Genomic DNA, 19,738 nt, shown 5'->3' with positions numbered 1-19,738 from the left:
TACTAATCTTTCACATACCCAAGACTGTGTTAAAAGGTTTTAAAAAATCCAGTCTACAATCACTTTATATTAAAACTATGTTTTCTTTGATGTTTTCTTCACAAACATAACAAAAGGGTTGTGAATTTTACCACAGTGTATTGTTGAGTTTTTGAAAAATGTTCAAAGCATTTTCCCAAAATATGTGTCAACATAAGATTTTTCACCAAAAATCATTCCATATGCTGAAAGTTGTGGCCAAATTAAGACTCAACAGCACCCCATAGTGGACGAAAACATCCCCAACATAACATCAGCAGGGCTCCAGACTAACATTTGAGAGAGGTTGCACTTGCCTCAATTTGGTGGCACCAGTCACTGGGTCCAAACATGTTTAATGCATTAATAATTCATTAAAACCTAAGTCCAAACAAGTTTAATGCATTAACAAATTAATTACAAATACAAATAATTGTATACTTTATATACATAAAAAAAATTTTTTACTTTACCATACTTATTATTTTTAACATATATTTGCCTTATTGTAAACCATTAAACTTACAATCAACTTTTTATTACTTTGTTGTAAAAGCTTTAGGCTACTTTAACACAGACTTGAGTAAAGAAATCACAGTCTTGTGCTCTAATCACTACAAAATGTCTCCATGCACTCTGAAGATATCATTTGGCCAGGACTTGTAATCTAAGGTACTGAGCACAATGTATTACGTTTTTTCTGACTTCTAGCGTGAATACGCAGTGTACAGCGCTATTTTTAGGCTTTCATTGATTAAACTAAAGCAGCTGATCTCCGCCTCTTTTATTAGTGTCATTTTGCGAGCGTGTGGAGGTTGTGGGGAGATTATTTCATCAACTGCGCTGAAATATCAGAGAAAGCTCTTACATACACATAAAAAAACAATGTGCAGCATCGTTAATTACAACACCGGACTCTGACATCACATAATATTAGTTCGCGTTATTTTAAACCCGCCATTTCTCCCGAAAACGAAAGCAGAGGCTCTCGCTCTCAAAACAATCAGGGCAGAAGCGGTCGAAAGTGGACAAAAGAGACGGGTTTAGAGAGGTGATATGCACCTGAGCTGATAGAAAGGCGGGGGAGCGGGCAACAACAAGAAGAGTGACTGAATGCGTCGCAGACGTAATCGCCTGCGCATTATATTAATATAATTGTATTTAAATTTCACAGTCCAGCCAGTGCGACATTTAATAAAAAATAGTCATAGGCAGGGAAAATACTCGCAAAATGCGACTATTTACTCGCAGTCTGGAGCCCTGTAGGGTTACATTCGTTTTTTTTCTGTAGTAACATTATTTACTTCACCAAAAAATAATTTTTATCAATGTAGGGCTATTACTAGCCGGTTGACTTACCAAAGCCCCATTTTCGCGTTTATATTGTATCTGTTTATGTACTTTCCCAGTCCCCGTGTCACTTTGTGTTTATCTTTCGCGCCGCAGCACGCACCGTTATGGACTAGTCCATTTCATTGTGAAAGAAGGGGGTGTAAGTGTTTAGTGACAGAACATGAACTGGACATTTTAACTACTATTTCAAAGTTTCAACGTATTTCTTAAGAATATTAATATACTTTACAATGCTTTTGAAGTGTTCGTCATGATAAGGGTTTTATTTATTTATGTAGGCTATTTATTAGGTTGGTTGGGGGCCCCCCTAATTTGACCGCTGGTGGGGGGCCCCAGGCCGCCGCCTACCTATGCCTCTATGGTAAGACCGCCTCTGAGTACTTACAGGAAGTATTCACTAAATTCACTGAACTAAACTTGTGTGATTACAGTAATAGAGATTTTTAAGATTATCTGTCAAGTGTGTTGTTATAAACAATAAACATATATTTTTCTGTAAGCAGATCTCCTGGATTGTTTGATTTTGCTTGAAGAGAAATGATACGTTTTGAAACAGACAATCAACGAAAAATCTACGAATCAGGTACAATCTCGTAGTCACAGAGCAAAGAGTGCAATTATTTTATTGCAGCTTTATCACCATAATTTTGTGTTTTGTGTTTTATCAAGGGGTTTTGAAAGCAGTTCTGCTTACCGCACGCACTTATCTCTCGTCTCTCTCCTTCTCCTCACTGACACACTTTGCGTGCTGGTGCTGCTCTGCCAGTGCCACCACCGCCACCATCATCATCACCAGCGACGCGAGTTGAAGGTCCTACTGTGTTATTTTAACACATTTTGCAGCGTCTGCTGAAGAGCCTGTTTCTTTTGTCGCGCAGTTCTGCGCCTCACTTGCGTGTTATCTCCATCTCTATTTTGACACGTGAACTGACCGATGACGCATGCTCGCCTGCACAGAGACCAAAGCGGCGATTGGGCCAGCTTAATGTCAATCAAAAATAACCAATGGGCTGCTGCTGAATGGGCCGGTCTATCTAGGGAAAAAAAGACGATGACTGGGCTGGGCAGTCATTGGGCCAGCTTAATGTCATTAAAAAAAATAACCAATGGGCTGCTGCTTAAATGTCAGTGGGTCGGTCTGTCAAGAAAAAAAGACGCTAACTGGGCTGCTCAGCAGACAAAGATAGTATGAGATGTAGCGGCCCAAAAAGTACGTCGGCCCACCGGGAAACTGCCCGGTGTGCCAGATGGCCAGTCCGCCCCAGCTAAGCATCATAAGTATGTAGTTGCAGTTTGTCTGATTTCTTTTATAAGGTTTGGCTGTTGTTGATGTATGACAAAAGAGGGTCAAGGAAGGTTCAGTATGACACCCTGTGGTCACTGTGCTCCAGTGCAGCTTTTATTAAATTATGACTTGCCACTTAAAGTGATACTTCAACCAAATTACCCCATGATTTACTCACCCTCAAGCAATCCGACATACACATGTCTACCATCTTCAAACAAAAACATTTGATGTTATTTTAGTAAATGTCCTTGCTCTTCCAAGCTATATAACAATAAACAGGGAACAGAGATAAACGGCTGACTTTAAACCTCAAAAAGTGCATCCATCCTTCACAAAAGTAATCCACACGGCTCTAAAGGGTTAATAAAGGTCTTCTGCGGGTAATCGATCCAATTATATAAGAAAATGTATACAGTACTGTGCAAAAGTCTTAGGCCACCATGCCACAGTTGTTGTTTTTGCAATGTTATAGCGATCATATAGTTTCTTAGTCTCTTTAATAGAATACATCCAAAACAGGAAATGTGTATGTAGTATTAAAAACTGTATAAAATGTGAACTGATGTGACAAGTTTTTAGGGTAAACTCCCCTTCCACTTGAGCATTTGCAGGAAACTGCAGGATCTCTTGAACCTACATCAAATGAAATCCTAATTTGTAATTTTACAGAAATTAGTCTTTTTACTTCATTCTGCTCAAAAAAGCTCAAGATGTGTTTAGTGCCAAGAGAGGTCACAATGAACACCGACTATGCCTAAAGAAGACATTTAGTCCTGAAAATTGAATACATATTTTCTTAATAAAATAGATAAAAAAATAAATATGGATGGACATTAAAACAACAAGTCTGGTGGTGGTGGCCTAAGACCTTTGCACAGTACTGTACATTTTTCAAACTTTATAAACTATAAAAACAATTTCCCGGTAACAACGCCATCTGGGAATACACGATTCACGGGAGTCACTGCACAATGTAACAATGGCAACCAACGTTCATAAACTCTCTTTTGAATCGATTACCCGCAGAAGACCTTTATTAACCCGTTGAAGCCGTGTGGATTACTTCTGTGAAAGATGGATGCACTTTTTTGTTGTTCCCTGTTGCCTGATCCCTGTTGTAAAGCTTGGATAAGCAAGGACATTTGCTTTTTTGGTTTTACTAAAATAACTTTAAATGCACTGCAAAAAAAATTTTTTCTTACTTAGTATTTTTGTCTTGTTTTTAGTAGAAATATCTAAAAATGTATAAATTAAGATGCCTTTTCTTGATGAGCAAAATGACCTAAGAAAATAAGTCTAGTTTGTAGACAAAAAATATACAATTTAAGTAAATTTAAATTCAAAACAAGCAAAAATATCTCCCAATGGGGTGAGAAAAAAAATCTAAAAATAAGTTTTCTTTTTTTCTTAAACACTTAATTTAAAGGGATAGTTCGGCCAAAAATGATATTAAACCCATGATTTACTCATCCCCAAGCTGTCCATCGTTTTTCAGACAAACACATTTTCGGATATTTTGGAAAATGTTTTAGATCTTTCAGTTGATTAAATGTAATGTTACGGGGTCCACGACCTTCAAGTCCAAAAAAAGTGCGTCCATCCTTCACAAAAGAAATCCAAACGGCTCCAGGATGATAAACAAAGGTCTTCTGAGGGTAATCCGCGCGGTGTTGTTGTAGAAATATCCATATTTAAAACTTTATTAACGAAAATAAATACCTTCCGGTAACACCGCCATCTTAGACTCCTCTGTATTCAGGAGAGAGTATTAGCATAGTGTACGCACTTTTCTTAGTGACGTATGACAAATTCGGAGGGCGGGGGCACAGAGCAGCAGCAGAGTAGCCTCCGTAGCCTGCGTAAGCTCTCATCCTGAATGCGGACGCGACTAAGATGGCGGCGCTACCGGAAGGTATTTATTTTCGTTAATAAAGTTTTAAATATGGATATTTCTACAACAACACCGCGCGGATTACCCTCAGAAGACCTTTGTTTACCATCCTGGAGCCGTTTGGATTTCTTTTGTGAAGGATGGACGCACTTTTTTTGGACTTGAAGGTCGTGGACCCCGTAACATTACATTTAATCAACTGAAAGATCTAAAACATTTTCTAAAATATCCGAAAATGTGTTTGTCTGAAAAACGATGGACATATGCAACTCGGACAGCTTGGGGGCGAGTAAATCATGGGTTTAATATCATTTTTGGCCAAACTATCCCTTTAAGCAAAATTTTCTCACCCCATTGGCAGATAATTTTGCTTGTTTTAAGCACTTTTTTGTCTAAAATTGACTTATTTGCTTAGGTAATTTTGCTCATTAAGAAAATGCATCTTGGTTTAAGAAATTTTAGATATTTCTACTGAAACCAAGACAAAAAAGCTGAGTAAGAAAGTCATTTTTTTGCAGTGTGAGTATTAAATTAACTCCTGTTAGCAACCGAATCTTTCAAACATGGTAAGTAGCGTCACATTTTCGGCTGACGTCAGAGGTATTCAGGCCAATCATAACATACAGATTTGCTGGCCAATCAGGGACACAGAGCTTTTCAAATCCGTGCATTTCAGAAAGAGAGTGAAATCTGGAGGTACAAAAATGTACGGTATGTGGAAAATGATGAGATTTTTAACCATAAACCACGCAAACACATTCTATTATACCAAATACACAACGTAACGTAGTTTTTAGCAATGAAATAGGTGCTCTTTAAAGGATTAGTACATTTTCATAAAAAAAAAATCCAGATAATTTACTCACCATTCGAAATGTTGATGTCTTTCTTTGTTCAGTCGAGGACAAATTATGTTTTTTGAGGAAAACATTCCAGGATTTTTCTCATTTTAATGGACTTTAATAGAGCCCAACACTTGTATAACTTAACAGTTTATTGTTTAGAATGGTCCGCAAATGTGCGTTCCATATATGTAACACGTGACCTTTCCACGTCATTATGCAATTACGTGAGGTCGCGCTGGCTCGTCACACAGCCGGATGAAGAAGAGAAGTTGTGGTTTAAAATGAAAAGTACATATTTTTTATTTTCTGGTCAAAAATGACAATCGCTTCGGTAGATAAGACCCTTATCCCTTGTTTCGGATCGTTTAGAGCCCTTTGAAACTGCAATTTTAAACCGCATTAAAACTGTTAAGTGTTGGGGTCCATTAAAGTCCATTAAAATGAGAAAAAACCTGGAATGTTTTCCTCAAAAAACATAATTTCTTCTCGACTGAACAAAGAAAGACATCAACATTTTGGATGATATGGTGGTGAGTAAATTAAATGGATTTTTTTTAAGAAAATGGACTAATCCTTTAACTTAGTTGACTGATGTTGTTGCCTTGAACACACCTAATTTTCAAAAAATAAAAAAGAGGCAAACATACATAAAAACAACCAAAACAAGGACCTTGATACTCATATATTATTTATTCCTTTTAAATATTTTCCTCTCATAATATACATTTCTATTTTAAATAATACAAATGCGCTGTGCTAGATCTATAATTTCAAAGAATGCCCAGTACTTCCATGCTGCACTGAAATATATATATATATATATATTTATATAGACACACTCGCCCACATACACACAAACAGTCGCACATCAAAGGAGCAAAGGACTTCATGGTCAGTTTTGTATACAGAGGAATGAACGTAATCCTCTACCCAATTTTGGTACACGTTGACAAATTCATTTCCAGAACATTCTGCTTTAGAAGCGCACACATTTCAAAAATACTTAATTTTCACACAAACGGCAGCAACCATTACAGAATCTACTCGACCACACTGTCAACCGAAGCAAAAAAGAGCTCTGCTTAAATGATCCGCAAAACCGTTATGGCATTACCACGTCTAAACTGGCATATCTGACGCTAGCAGATGACATTTACTGTGTTAACTGACAAAACAGAGCGGGGAGATACTGTGATATTTCAGTTCTGTTTCTTTATATTTGGGCATGATTATGCAAAAGGACTATTGAATATTTAACTATTAAATGGAGAGAAATCATATTTTAGCTCTATTATGTTAATTAACATATCATTTGAAAGGAATGGATACTAGTATACATTTTAACAAAAAGTTAACCTACCACAAACTGTCTCGGTATAAAAAACAAACAGGTCTCCTCATATATAAAAAAGTTTCCATTTGGGAGACCCTGTGAATGCGATATCACCTCACATCTTTTGTAAAGTCTGTTAAGATGATTTGTAATGTTACAAAACAACCCCAAAACAGTTTAAAGAGGCGAGCGTGAAGGTCAGCATACGGCGGGCAGACAATCTTATCAATGCTTTTTAGTCCAGATAACAGATATGATGCAAAACAAGCAGGCCGAAAACGTAAAGCTTGATAAAAAGTAAACTTCTGACACCGATAGCAGACTCTTAAAGGCACAGACAGACCATATAAAACAGCGTTTCATTTCTAAATTAGAGATCTTGTAACAAAACCACATCGTAGGACGAGAAGCGAAGGGCACGCGTTGAAAGCAGGCCTGTGCCAATGAGATAAAATTTGTCCGTTCACATTTGTAACTGACAGTTACCGAGCACCTCCCGCATTAAGATTCGAGTTATCTCGTTTCTCTTTGTACACGTACGACAAATACACAGTATTTTCCTGCATTTGGAGATCAGTAGCAGGTGACATTTGAATCACAGTCAAACTGCTGACTCGGTAAATGATACGTTAGTGCAATTTTATGGAGATGCAAAGGTGGTGGCCTGGGATGCTAAGGAGTGCTGTGATAACCTTTGGTTTGCTGGGAAGGCAGAAAATCGGATGAGGGGAAACTCTAAGGCAAGTCTCGAGGGAAACAAGAGGACAACAGCTTGACATACAAACCTTTCGTTGGTCGATTAACGGAGCAGTAAGTTAACCACTTACACGGGATACGTGGTCCATCGCAATAAGTCCTCCACACCCTTTTATGGCAATTTAATGAATCCTAATGGATCAAATTGATTGGAGGAAGAAATACGCATGGTGCCTGCTACAATAAGGAACTTGTGTTTAATTCATCTAAAAATAAATATCTTTAATTCTACAAATAATCAGGCTTAATAAGGGTACCAAATTGAGCTCTATTCCGTTATTCAAGGTAATTCTTAATGTACCTGCATTATTTTTTTTGTTTGTTTGTTTGTTCTTTATACACGTATACAGCAAATATAAAAGATAACTGCAAAAATAAATACTCAAACTCATGGAGTGAGAAATCACATATTGGCGATTGGTACCTTTAAACTCAAGGTCGTTGTGCTCAGAATGCCATTATACGACGTCACAAAGAAAAAACTAATTTCAGCTCGTAGCTTTTACAAGAGTCCTACACAGAGAGCATTTATCCCGAAAGGAAAAATAAAAAACAACCCAATTCCCTGTGGTATCCGGTTGATAGGACTTGATTGTGTCATGACGTTTTGGATTTGAATTTTCAGTGTATGGCTCCAGTCACCCCTGTGAGACCTACTGCAGGTTTTTCAGCAGACGGCCGAAACGAAAGTCGTAAACATGGCGGCAGACGAACACCAGGTCAGGGTCTATGTCACCGGGCACGCAGCGATGAGCAGGAATTACGTAGTTAGAAGGAGGAACCAGGGGGCTACGTCTGGGAAACCCCTCCTCACGACATTTCACCAAGGCACAAAATCTGAAATGTGTAAAATCAGCTTGTATATAAAACCACATAGAATACTATATTTCATTTAGAACACTTTAAATATTAAAAAAATATGTGTGACCCCATCTGGACAACATCTATTTGATATTAACTTGATTAAGACAATACTCTGATTAAGTAACTACCATGCAAACAGGGATTTTTGGGAGTATTTTTTATTTTAGTCGGATCATTGAAGTGCATCCTAGACATGCACACCTTAATCACACTATTAACATTGTGTGGGAGTTTTCGCCACAATTTGCCACAAGACACAAACACACACGGCAGTGGTTAACTGTTTGACGGCAAACAAAAGAGCAAGGCCAAAGCCACCTTAAAGGAATAGTCTACCCTTTTGCCATATTAAACTATAGCACTATTCGGACGGGATTAGTTTTCCAAACAACGTTTGAGTTTCAACGTGTCCCCCAGGACGTCTGTGTTTTTATGTACCGATTCGGACGGGATTAAAATGATGCAGGCTATTCCAGAGATGGGAGTGTCTGTTTCATGCATTTGGGCGTTGCAAAAGAGCACTTGCTCTGGATACGTGTGTTTGTAATGTTTAATATTTTGCTTTAAATGTAAAATTATGACAGAACATTAAATTTTTTAATTTAATTTTAATTTAATTTTAAATCCTACTAAAGTAACGTTAGACTTTATATAACTGTCTGCTTATAATAAACACAAAGAAATGAAGAAATAATGATTAATAAAAATTTATTATCTTTATTAATCAACATTACCATTCCGGAGTTGAACAACTTTGAACAGAGTTTCTTATAACGTTGCTGATATTACAGTGGCCAGTCTTAACAGTGTTTGATATTCAGCTCGTCTTGATTCAATTATTTTATTTTTCCGAATGCGAAAAAACATTCATATCTGAATGAATGGGACTCAGAAAATACAATATACGCGCATTAGTAAGACCTTACGGCAGATCACGTTGGCCAAAACACGAAATGAACCGCGTTTTCAAAAGATATTGCGGGCAATCACAGACATTTGCATTCGGACGTGATTACATTTCTCAGAGGACCTCTGGGTTCGGCGAAAAACAGTAGGTAAATTGCTCTGGAATTCTTACGAAGGTTGTCAGAGAAAAACACAGACATGGCCGATTCGGACGGGATTAAAAACACAGAGGACCTCTGAGAAACACGATTTTCTCAGAGGTCCCCCTGTAAAACTAATCCCGTCCGAATAGGGCTTTTGTTATTACCTCAACCTAGACGAATTAATACATACCTATCTTTTTTCATTACGTGCACTGTATGCGCGTTGTGAATGTGTTAGCATTTAGCCTAGCCACATTCATTTCTATGGTACCAAAAAAAGGTTTTATTTTGTGGCACCATACTTACTGGTATAACTCCTCATGTAACAGTCTTTAAATAGGGAAAACACGGAAGTGTTTGTTGGCGTCCCTGTTTGGTACCATAGGAATGAATGGGGCTAGGCTAAATGCTAACACATTCACGACGCGCTGTACAGTGCACGCATTGAAAAAAGATAGACATGTATTAATTCGTCTAAGTTGAGGTAATAATATAGTCAATTTATTAAAAAAACTGAAGCAAACAATTCTTTACTAATTTTAAACTCTGTGTATGTTTTTATAATCATTCTGGATCTGTTCTCTAACAAAATTCCTTCACAAAGATGCAATTATTTTATCTTTTTGCTAATTGTTTTTAATTTTTTAAGAAAAATACCCATATTTAAGAGTTTATAAGCAGAGAAAAAATATAGATAGGATGAAAAGTTTTTTTCCCGTTTTGTTCGTTTGTTTATTGTTTGTTTAAAAGCAGAGGGTCTGTTCTTTCATTTGATATATTTGTATGTTTATATATTTTTAGAAGAACATTTTCCTGGAAGGCATTTTGTGAAACTTTTGTAAAAATCACAAAAAATCCTGGCGGGCAATTTTTCAAGAAATTGCTGGCGGGGAATAAGTTAATCATAGATATTGTGTAGTTATGTGATATTGCGGTGGTTTAGGAAATATAACTAGTTTTAACAAACATGCCTTACTAAAAACATTACTTGTGTGCATTTTGAGGCAAACAAAGGGCACTAATGTATATGTCAGGGCAAGTTGTTTTAGGTTTGGACAGCTATTACATTTATTTTAGTCTAGGACTAGTCTAATCCCTGTCCCCATTATATTTTGTCTAAAGAAAAAAAAAAATAAAAAAAAAATTCACAGACTTTTAGATTTTTCCTTAAAACAAGACATAATAAGGAAATAATTATTTCATTATAAATATCATATTATATTATTTAAAAATGTGCATATATATAGCATGACAATTAACTATATTTAAAGCTTTTGTAAAATTTAAAATGAAACTGTATATGGTACCATAACGAAGACAGACTGTATGTTAATACGTTCAATTCTGGGGGATCGTCCGACGGCGTGGCATGGGGACGAAATGACGTGTGCATTTAATTGATTTATGTCCTTAGAGCAACTCATGTAAACATTTTAATTCGAATGTTGTCTTAATCAGAATAAGGTCAACAATTACATTACTGCTGTCCATCTAAACGTAGTCAATATTAAAGATATCAATGTTATATTTTCACAGAACGTTCTTTGCATTATGTAGAAAACAGTAAATCACAAAAATATGATTTCAGATGGGTTTTCACTTGCAGGGTCACACATTTGACACAGATTAGCTGATTAGAACGAATACAATTAAAACAGATCTTACCTACAGTACTGTGCTAATGTTAATACATAGCACTTATCCTCGATACACGCCACACTGTTTTCGTCCTGATGCCGAGATGCGAAAATCTCATTCTGAAAAATTTAAACAGCCATTTAATATTGCAATAAATACAAAGGAAAATAAAAAATCTTCATCTAATTTATATTGATCCAGAAATGGAAGTTGTTCAAGCATGTAAGCATGTTAATATGTTCATTGCAATGAATAAATAAACAGTATATAAACAGTGGTGGCCATATGGGTGGAGGATTTCATAACATGTTTGTGGTTGTTGTGAGTCATGTGTTTGTCCAGAGGCCCAGTTTCTGTGCTGTAAACCGGAAGCTTGTGCTGCCTACAGTACTTCCTGTGTGAAACTCATAATCAAAGGAAGTCAAATGTTGACATAGCCGTGCAATGGGCAATTTGTAGACTCACCTCACAGTGCATGCTGGGATTGCGACCCCCCTGAGTGTGTTCTGGGCGGTAGTACCAGAACAAGCTCATCATCAGTTCCCCTAAAATATAAGAGGATGAGATTTTACTGGTTTCGGGTTTAGCACTGAAAGCAATTAATGTGGAAAAGTACCTTGTGACATATGCAAATCAACGCTTATCGACATTTGTGTCTCTTCAATATCAAGTACCCCGACTCTTTCAATGAGTGCTGTTGTGGTTATTATCCCATCCATTTCATTCATATGTCAGTATTTGTATTAGTATAAAATAGATACCTGATTCAGGATCCTCCCAGAAGGCAGACACCTTAGCCACATAAGGCAAGGACTTCTTTCTGGGACCTGAACGCAGCAGCACTGTGTCTCTAACCCTGATCACTTCCCCATCTCTCTGTACTCCTTCATAGCACCGACGCAGGGATGTTGAGTCCTCACCCTTTAACACAATTATAATATAGATAATTTAAAACAATGACCTTCAACAGTCTGGTATGCAACTATGTAACCCTGTCTGTGAAAACCCAGCTTAAGTTTTTTTTGTTACAGTTTTCTATATAAAATCTTCGTACATAATGTACATAATTTCAAATACTGTGAAAATATAACCTTGATATCTTTCGTATTGACTGAGTAATTTCAATGCCTGAAATCAAACTTTGATGCTCCTAAGCAGTGTTGGGAAAAGTTACTTTTAAAAGTAATGCATTACAATATTAAGTTACTCCCCAAAAAAGTTACTAATTTCAGGCCTTCCAGGTGTTTTTATGACTAAAAAGTTCTGCATACAGAAATTGCATATTTTATCACAAAAATGTCGAGCTCTGAATCAAACTGTTCCCACAAAGGCGTAAATGCATAGAGTATAATGTGAATACGTTCAGTTTAATTCAGTACATAATTTTTTTTAAATCAAATGAATTAAACTAAAAAGTAACTTGCATTACTTTTTTTTAAAAGTAACTAAAATATTAATGTGTACATTTAAAAAGTAATGCGTTACTTGACTCATTACTTCAGAAAATGTATATTATTATGTAATGCACGTTACTTGTAATGCGTTACCCCCAACACTGCTCCTAATCTCATCATTAGTTGATACGTTTTCTGGATTTCACATACAGAATCAAACAGAGTATACAGTTAAGACATACATTTCATTTTATCTTAATCAAATCTACTGTTAAAAGGGACAATTCACCCAAAAATTAAGCTTCTGTCATCATTTACTAAGCTTCATGTTAGCCCATAATCCATAAGCCCTGCATGAGCTATAAAGATGTTAGTCAGAATGTTAGGAACTGACAGCCAGTTTAGACGGTATTTTTAGAAATACCCTGTTAAAATTTGGTATGTGACAAAGGTAGGACTGCCTAAGATTTTACCTACAGACCACAACGTTCCCAGACCATTACTAAAAGCACTGTATTATGCATGCCAGGAGAGTAGTTGGCAAATCACACTGAACAAATAATACAAATGCACATGATAGCACCATTTTCACAAATTCCTGTTTTTACAAAAAAAAAAGTAATTCACTTAAATATGGCAGACCTAGCCAGTCTGTAGATATACCATCCCAGGACAGAAAGAATTCGAGTACGTACCACGATGAATACATCCTTCTCTGTTGCCACACCAACTGGCAACCAGCCGTTTGTTGCCCGGCGACGGTTGATCTTAGACTGCTTGGCAGCTGTGCTGCCATGGACTGCTCCCAGCTGGCCATCCTTAATGTGGGGGCAAACAGCAGAGTCCCGCACCCCAGACCGAGAGCCGCTGGGCGGTTTGGCCCTTTGAGGGCACTCCCGACCCACTCTAATCTGCACCTGTGCCCGACTGGCATCATCAAGAGGTGTCTGAAGGTGGGGTACTGGCTGGGTGGGCGGAGGCACGTTAGAGATAGGGCAAATGGAGAGAGGCAGGGCAGGAGGGATGCTGATAGATGAGCTGTGTTCATCCAGTGGGTAGGAGTAGTCTTCTGCATGGTTTAGAGGAAGCAAAAATGTTTGGTTTAGAAATGTCCCAAACATGTATTTCTAATCATAAACATACATAATACGCAACACAACACTGCAGGCTAATGCAGTTATTGTGCCAGATGCAAAGCCAAGAGCATGTAACCACAATTAAATTCATCCTTGAGAATATTGAATTTGACTGACATAACACTTGCTTGAACATAGTATGACACTTTATTATTAACATCCAAAATTTACCACATCCCGCATTACAAATGTGGTGATCCACAGATGAGGTAAATGCAAAGCTTGGGTATTTTAAAACAACAGATTACCAAATTTAAAGGAGGATGAGCCATACTTTGGAAACAGTGAAAGTTGTAAATATGAGAAAAATTGTGTAATTCTGTACATGTGATTTCAGTTACCACATAAAATGAGCAGTGTAAATTTTTGGATGAGAATCATGGTAAAGTTAAACATTCAAGTTGTGTGGCAAATGTGGAGATGCAGAAAAAAGGTGTATCAGTTTGGCAGCTGTCAAATCAGGAGGAAAAGACCCTAGCCTTTGAATCTTTCTAATGCCACGGTCTAAACTTTTCGTGGCACTGACTTCCATTCATACGCATACAAATGATGCATATCGAAACTCATTTTGGGGCGTTTGGGGAGTTTGGTGAACTCTGACCTACGAACTTATATCAAATGATTGGGCTGGGTAAAAAATATCGATTCTCTGATTTGAATCGCTCTTCTGACAAAACAATCGATTCTTAATGTGTGTTCCTTATTTCAGGCAGGGCTTGTAAGGAGTGCCCAATGGCCCGGGGCAAGCGTTAACGATGCTATGAACAGCTGACAGAACTGTCACTTGCCTGCACGGGCCAGTGCTTGTCATAAAAGTTAATTATTTGCAACTTTTAGGCTTTGCCAATTAAATATTTAAGCAAGATGGCACAAAACAGATTTTAATGCGCTACTTCAACGTTGTGAGAAGTCTGCAGTGGCCTTGCAAGCCACGTCTCAAGGCTTCAGATATCAGGCAAATACTGGGTTCATGTTTCCTTGACCTTGAACGGACATATTTACACAAAATAATTTTAAAATTCCCTGATAATCATTGTAAATGTAGTCTATTGTGTGAATGCAAAAAAAATTAGAAAGTAAATGCATGTGTAATAGTATGTTTGATCTGTGCATCATTACATAGGTCTTAAATTGACAGTGTTACTATGTACTCTGACCCTGTTACGTTAAGATTCTAAGTATGTACACACTTATTTACATCCATCACAACCAGTGGTGGCTGGTGACTGCTCTTCCGAGGGGCGTAAATTCAAAACAAGTGTTTGGAGTGTCACATGTGTTGTTTGTGTTTTAAAAATAATGTGTTTGTTGCGTCATGTGAACCATGTGCATCACGTGTTTTATCAAAATAAGTGCCTGCTGCCCACACGTCAAAATAAGAGACGCGTTTATAATAAGAGATGCTCACGTTCACAAAATACACGCAAGACACTCCCTTAACAGTAAACTCTGATTACGCATGAGATTATGCGCGTATCTGGCAAACGCGAGCGTCTCTTTTATCATAAACCCTTTAGACGAGGTACTTATTTTGACAAGACACGTGATGCACACAGGTTCACTTGACGCGCCGAACACATATTTTTAAATTACTAACCGTACACATGATGGGCTACATACATGTTGTGACGAACTTCGCATCATGCGCCCTCAATAAAGAAGTAATAAATTCAATGTGTGCAAAAAAGTTTAAAATCAAATTCAATATTGATAACTAATCGATATTGGACTGAAACGAAATCCATGTATCAAACCATACACAAAAAACCTAATCGACAAATTGGATGCAATACCCTAACTGCCCTATCAAAATACCTTTTCAAGTGGAGGAAAAACTGAAAATAACCTTATCACACAATCCTATTGTGTACAATAATAATAAAAACAACAGTAATGGTGCAAGCATATCTGAAATTCAAGAAAATTCAAGAAAAACAACACTATGATATATATGATGGCATATCCGGTTGCTGCTCATATACACAGGGGTCTGCGTAAAAATTTTGCATTTAAAAAAAGTTTAGTTTGACTGTCCCTTGAGTCTTAAAGTTTCGAAATTGACATTTCTTGAAAACGAAACTATTCACCTGGCTTATCTGGGGTTTTCATTGCACCAAGAGGATGGGGGGAATCTAGTTTAATCAGTATGTTTGTTATTCCACAATGTTTGTGCAATGAAATGACAATGAAAACCCCAGATAAGCCAGGTGAATAGTTTCGTTTTCAGTCATTTATTGTGCTTTATATACTGTATCTGAGGTCAAAAGAGCATTAGGTCAAAGTTCAGTGAGTGGAGGCACTGAGTGACTCATCTGACAAATCCTGTTTTTTCACTAATGTCATTTTATTACTTAATTACCTTATTCACTGTGCTAATGTAGTAATGTAAGATCGATTAAAGTCACAATAAAAAGGAAGTAATAACTGTCTTATTTTCCCCGTTGTGATGTATATCCAATTGAAACGGCTTGTGAAATGAGAAAAAAGGTAGGGCGGGACTTGAATTTGTCCATTGAGAATTATTGGATAATTGGAAGTTGGGTTATGTTGCTATTTGCTAATCGCTACAATTTTTTCTCGGGCCCGCCATTCCTCATGACCGGAAAAGAGATCGTTTCGAGAAGGGGAGGAGATTTGCATTTTTAATTAAAGATTATGATGGCACATACATTTTTTTTTTAAATAACGAAGCTCACAGATAAGTCATTTGTAAAAAAAATACCACAATATTCCAAAAAACATTCAAGTTTTTAATTTCATTTTCATTGTGACTTTAAACACTTAGTAGTTAAACCAGCAACAGGGCAGAGCTCCTGTGCAAATAATCAGATGAGCAGGACTGATCTATCAATATTATCAACCGAACCCATCACAAGGTTTTACATCAATGAACAGAAAGTACACACATGAAATGACTAACCATTTGTTTGTTTTTTAAAGATTTTTACATGAAACCAGTGGCATGAACTGGCAAGCAGTAGGAGTGAGCGGGGCACAAACTAACGCAGGGTTAATTACTTTACATATTTATACAGAGCCAAGCAATCTGTGCTTTTGGTCTTTTTCTCTTACTATCAGAAGATGATCTCCTGTGAATTTGGGATTTGTGTTTTTATTAGGATATTGAACAAAGAGTGTTTTGGAGTCATGGATCTTATGTTTTTTTTTTATTTCTGAGTTGGCTGTGTAAGTCACCAAATCCACCTTTTATTATTTTAATCATAATCAGGATCTTGTTACCTAAAATATAACACCATTTTGAAACATGGCAGCAACTCCTAACTGATAGCTGGGATTGAAAACATTTTTGCACAGCGGGGTTAGTTGTCACATAGTGTTACAATTAAGCCTCAGATATACAATAATAATGAAAACAATGTAAATACTATTCATCAAAATGATAACTGTAAAAACAATATCAGGGAATATGACAATTATGATTTTTTTCTTAATTGTGTAACCCTTTCAAAAATCTATTTTCACGCATTGATGCAGAATACAAGGATGGATAGATTAAGCATCATGGATGGATGAAGGTGTGGATATCTATCAATTATAACAGTAGGTCCCACAAACAAACTTTAAGTGTTCATTTGTAGCAGACATTTGGGTGTTGATTGTGTAAAAAATTATTAATCTTACTTAAATATTTGTTTAATGATGGAGCCAAAGTCAAAAAGCGTTACTTTGTGCCCCGCTCTCACCTACTGTAAGCAGTAATGCATAGCTACTAGCATCCTCTTACCTTACACAGCTACGTGAATTTTACATTAACTGATAAATATTTATGAGCCAAGCTGGAAACGTTTACAATGTGTCTCTTTTACCCTTCAAATTGTTTTTTTCTTTTGTGACCAAATCAAAAAGCCTCCAGACTAAAAGCACACAATAACATGCAAGATTGTGCTGTAATTGCATTCTGTCGATTTATATAACAACATTTAGACTTTTTCACAGGACTTGGCCTCTATAGTGGGGGGTTGAGACTGGGTAGGCAAGTAAAGACTGCAGTCATTGTACATTCACTCAGGTGTGAAATGTTATTGCAGGTAAACCTTACTTCTATATAGAGCGCTTTAATACATTTAAACTCTCCTAATAATCATTTAGGCATGCTATATTAAACTGTTTAGCGGAGAGTAGATTATGTTTGTGAAATGTACAACTTTTTCAACAGATGCCTTACGGTTCCAAACATTACATGATTTGTACCCCTAATGCAATATCAAAGCGAATGCGGGAGCCTTAAGGTACAGTAAAACAAACATTTCTTTGCCTTAATGTCAAAATAAAGTCTTGCTCTGCTGCATACAAGAAACTTACAGAATATCAGATTACCATCTGATTAACGGAGATTACAGCCAGTAAAAAAATGACCCTGCATAGTGCAGCTGTACGCTTAAAAAAATCACCAAGGGAGCATGTCTGCCGAGTTTTCTGCCTGTGCTGGGGTTCACAGGCGGCTGCGAAACCACAGCTGCCACCTCACAATGAACAGACAGTTCAAGTCTCCAGCCAACAAAAATAACCAGCACCCTCCCCACCTGTGACAATTACTCACATTTAAACCAGCGGTGAACAGACTGGGGGAACATGAAGCCACAATGACGTGGCTGGGGAAGGGAATTTCAGTACATTTTTCTCACATTCAAAACCAACGAAACAAACTCAATTTTCACTTCTCGTCATGTCATAGAGCTTGTGTGCTAAACACTTTTAGATCGCTCATATTAGAGCCTGCATAAGCTCATTCATAAAGACAGGTCATGACTGAGGATACAGAGATTGGTGTGGATTGATGGATGTGAAAATCCCTCCATTCATATTAGAAACAAAATTGCCCTAAGATTCATTTTACACATCTATAATATCAAGAACTGATAAAGCTTATAGAGCTTTTCTAAAATTAAAGTCACCGTGAAATTAAAAACTTTTTTTTTTGTAAATGACTTATCTTTGCTCTTCATAATTTTTTTTTTTAACTAAAGGGACACTCCACTTTTTTTGGAAAATATGCTAATTTCCCAGCTCCCCTAGAGTTAAACATTTGATTTTTACCGTTATGGAATCTATTCAGCTGATCTCCGGTTCTGGTGGTACCACTTTTAGCATAGCTTAGCATAATCCATTGAATCTGATTAGACCATTAGCATCGCGCTCAAAAATAAACCAAAGAGTTTTGATATTTACCTTTTTAAAACTTGACTCTTCTGTAGTTATATCGTGTACTAAGGCTGACAGAAAATTAAAAGTTGCGATTTTCTAGGCCGATATGGTTAGGAACTATACTCTCATTACGGCAGCAAAGTCCTTGATTATTACGCCAGAATGAGAGTATAGTTCCTAGCCATATCAGCCTATAAAAACGCAACTTTTACTTTTCTGTCGGTCTTCCTACATGATGAAACTACAGAAGAGTCAAGTTTTAAATAGGAAAAATATTGAAACTCTTGGTTATTTTTGAGCGCTATGCTAATGGTCTAATCAGATTCAATAGCTTATGCTAAGCTATGCTAAAAGTGCTAGCGCCAGACCCGGCTGAATTAATTCCAAAACGGTAAAAATCAAATGTTTAACTCTAGGGAGCTGGGAAATTAGGATATTTTCAAAAAACTTGGAGTGTCCCTTTAATGTGTCCTTAATCTTTAATCAAAAATGTTAAACTCCTCCATTCCTCAAAATGAACTCTCTGCAAATCCTGTTAAAAGGAATGGAGTAAAAGCGGTGCTATCGAAGACTAGTTTCTTCCTGGGAAAGGATCACGGCGATTAGCAATTAGAAACATTGCCCAATTTCAGTTTTTGGCTAGAAGGGATACAGCCACGGCCTAAATCTCACAAGATGGAAAATTGTAGGGCAAATTAAAGTCACCATGAAACTGAAATAAAAAAAATTTAGTGATGTTTGTAATTGACTTATCTGTGCTCTTCATTTTTTTTATTAATTTGCCCTCATAATCTTTAATCAAAAATGTTAACATCCTCCCCTCCTCGAAATTACCTCTCTTCACTTCCTGTCATGAGAAATAGTGTGAGTGCATTGCTATCAGAGACTAGTTTTTGCAACTGGAAAGGATCGCGGTAATTAGCAACATGGCCCAACTTCGGTTTTGGCTACATGGGCTACAGCTACAGCCTAAATCTTGCAAGATTTTGGGTTTTTGGTTAGGTTTC

The 19,738-nt window shown here is 36.9% G+C and overlaps 1 protein-coding gene across 3 annotated transcripts in view; it reads right to left on the bottom strand.

Moving 5' to 3' along the window:
- Window positions 1-6,006: 6,006 nt before the first annotated feature.
- Window positions 6,007-19,738, bottom strand: part of bahd1 (bromo adjacent homology domain containing 1) — a 36,890-nt gene continuing 23,158 nt past the window's right edge. For all 3 annotated transcript variants that reach the window (XM_065288363.2, XM_065288364.2, XM_065288365.2), the window contains exons 3-7: window positions 13,125-13,498; window positions 11,797-11,956; window positions 11,501-11,580; window positions 11,063-11,154; window positions 6,007-8,321 (exon numbers count right to left, since the gene is read on the bottom strand). In XM_065288363.2, the coding sequence (XP_065144435.2) occupies window positions 8,138-8,321; window positions 11,063-11,154; window positions 11,501-11,580; window positions 11,797-11,956; window positions 13,125-13,498 (890 nt within the window). In that variant the 3' untranslated portion in view covers window positions 6,007-8,137. The remainder of the gene's footprint in view (window positions 8,322-11,062; window positions 11,155-11,500; window positions 11,581-11,796; window positions 11,957-13,124; window positions 13,499-19,738) is intronic.

The sequence above is a fragment of the Paramisgurnus dabryanus genome, chromosome 17 (assembly GCF_030506205.2).
Source record: "Paramisgurnus dabryanus chromosome 17, PD_genome_1.1, whole genome shotgun sequence".
Classification (NCBI taxonomy): Eukaryota; Metazoa; Chordata; class Actinopteri; order Cypriniformes; family Cobitidae; genus Paramisgurnus; species Paramisgurnus dabryanus.
This window is presented reverse-complemented; position numbering and strand designations above follow the sequence as displayed.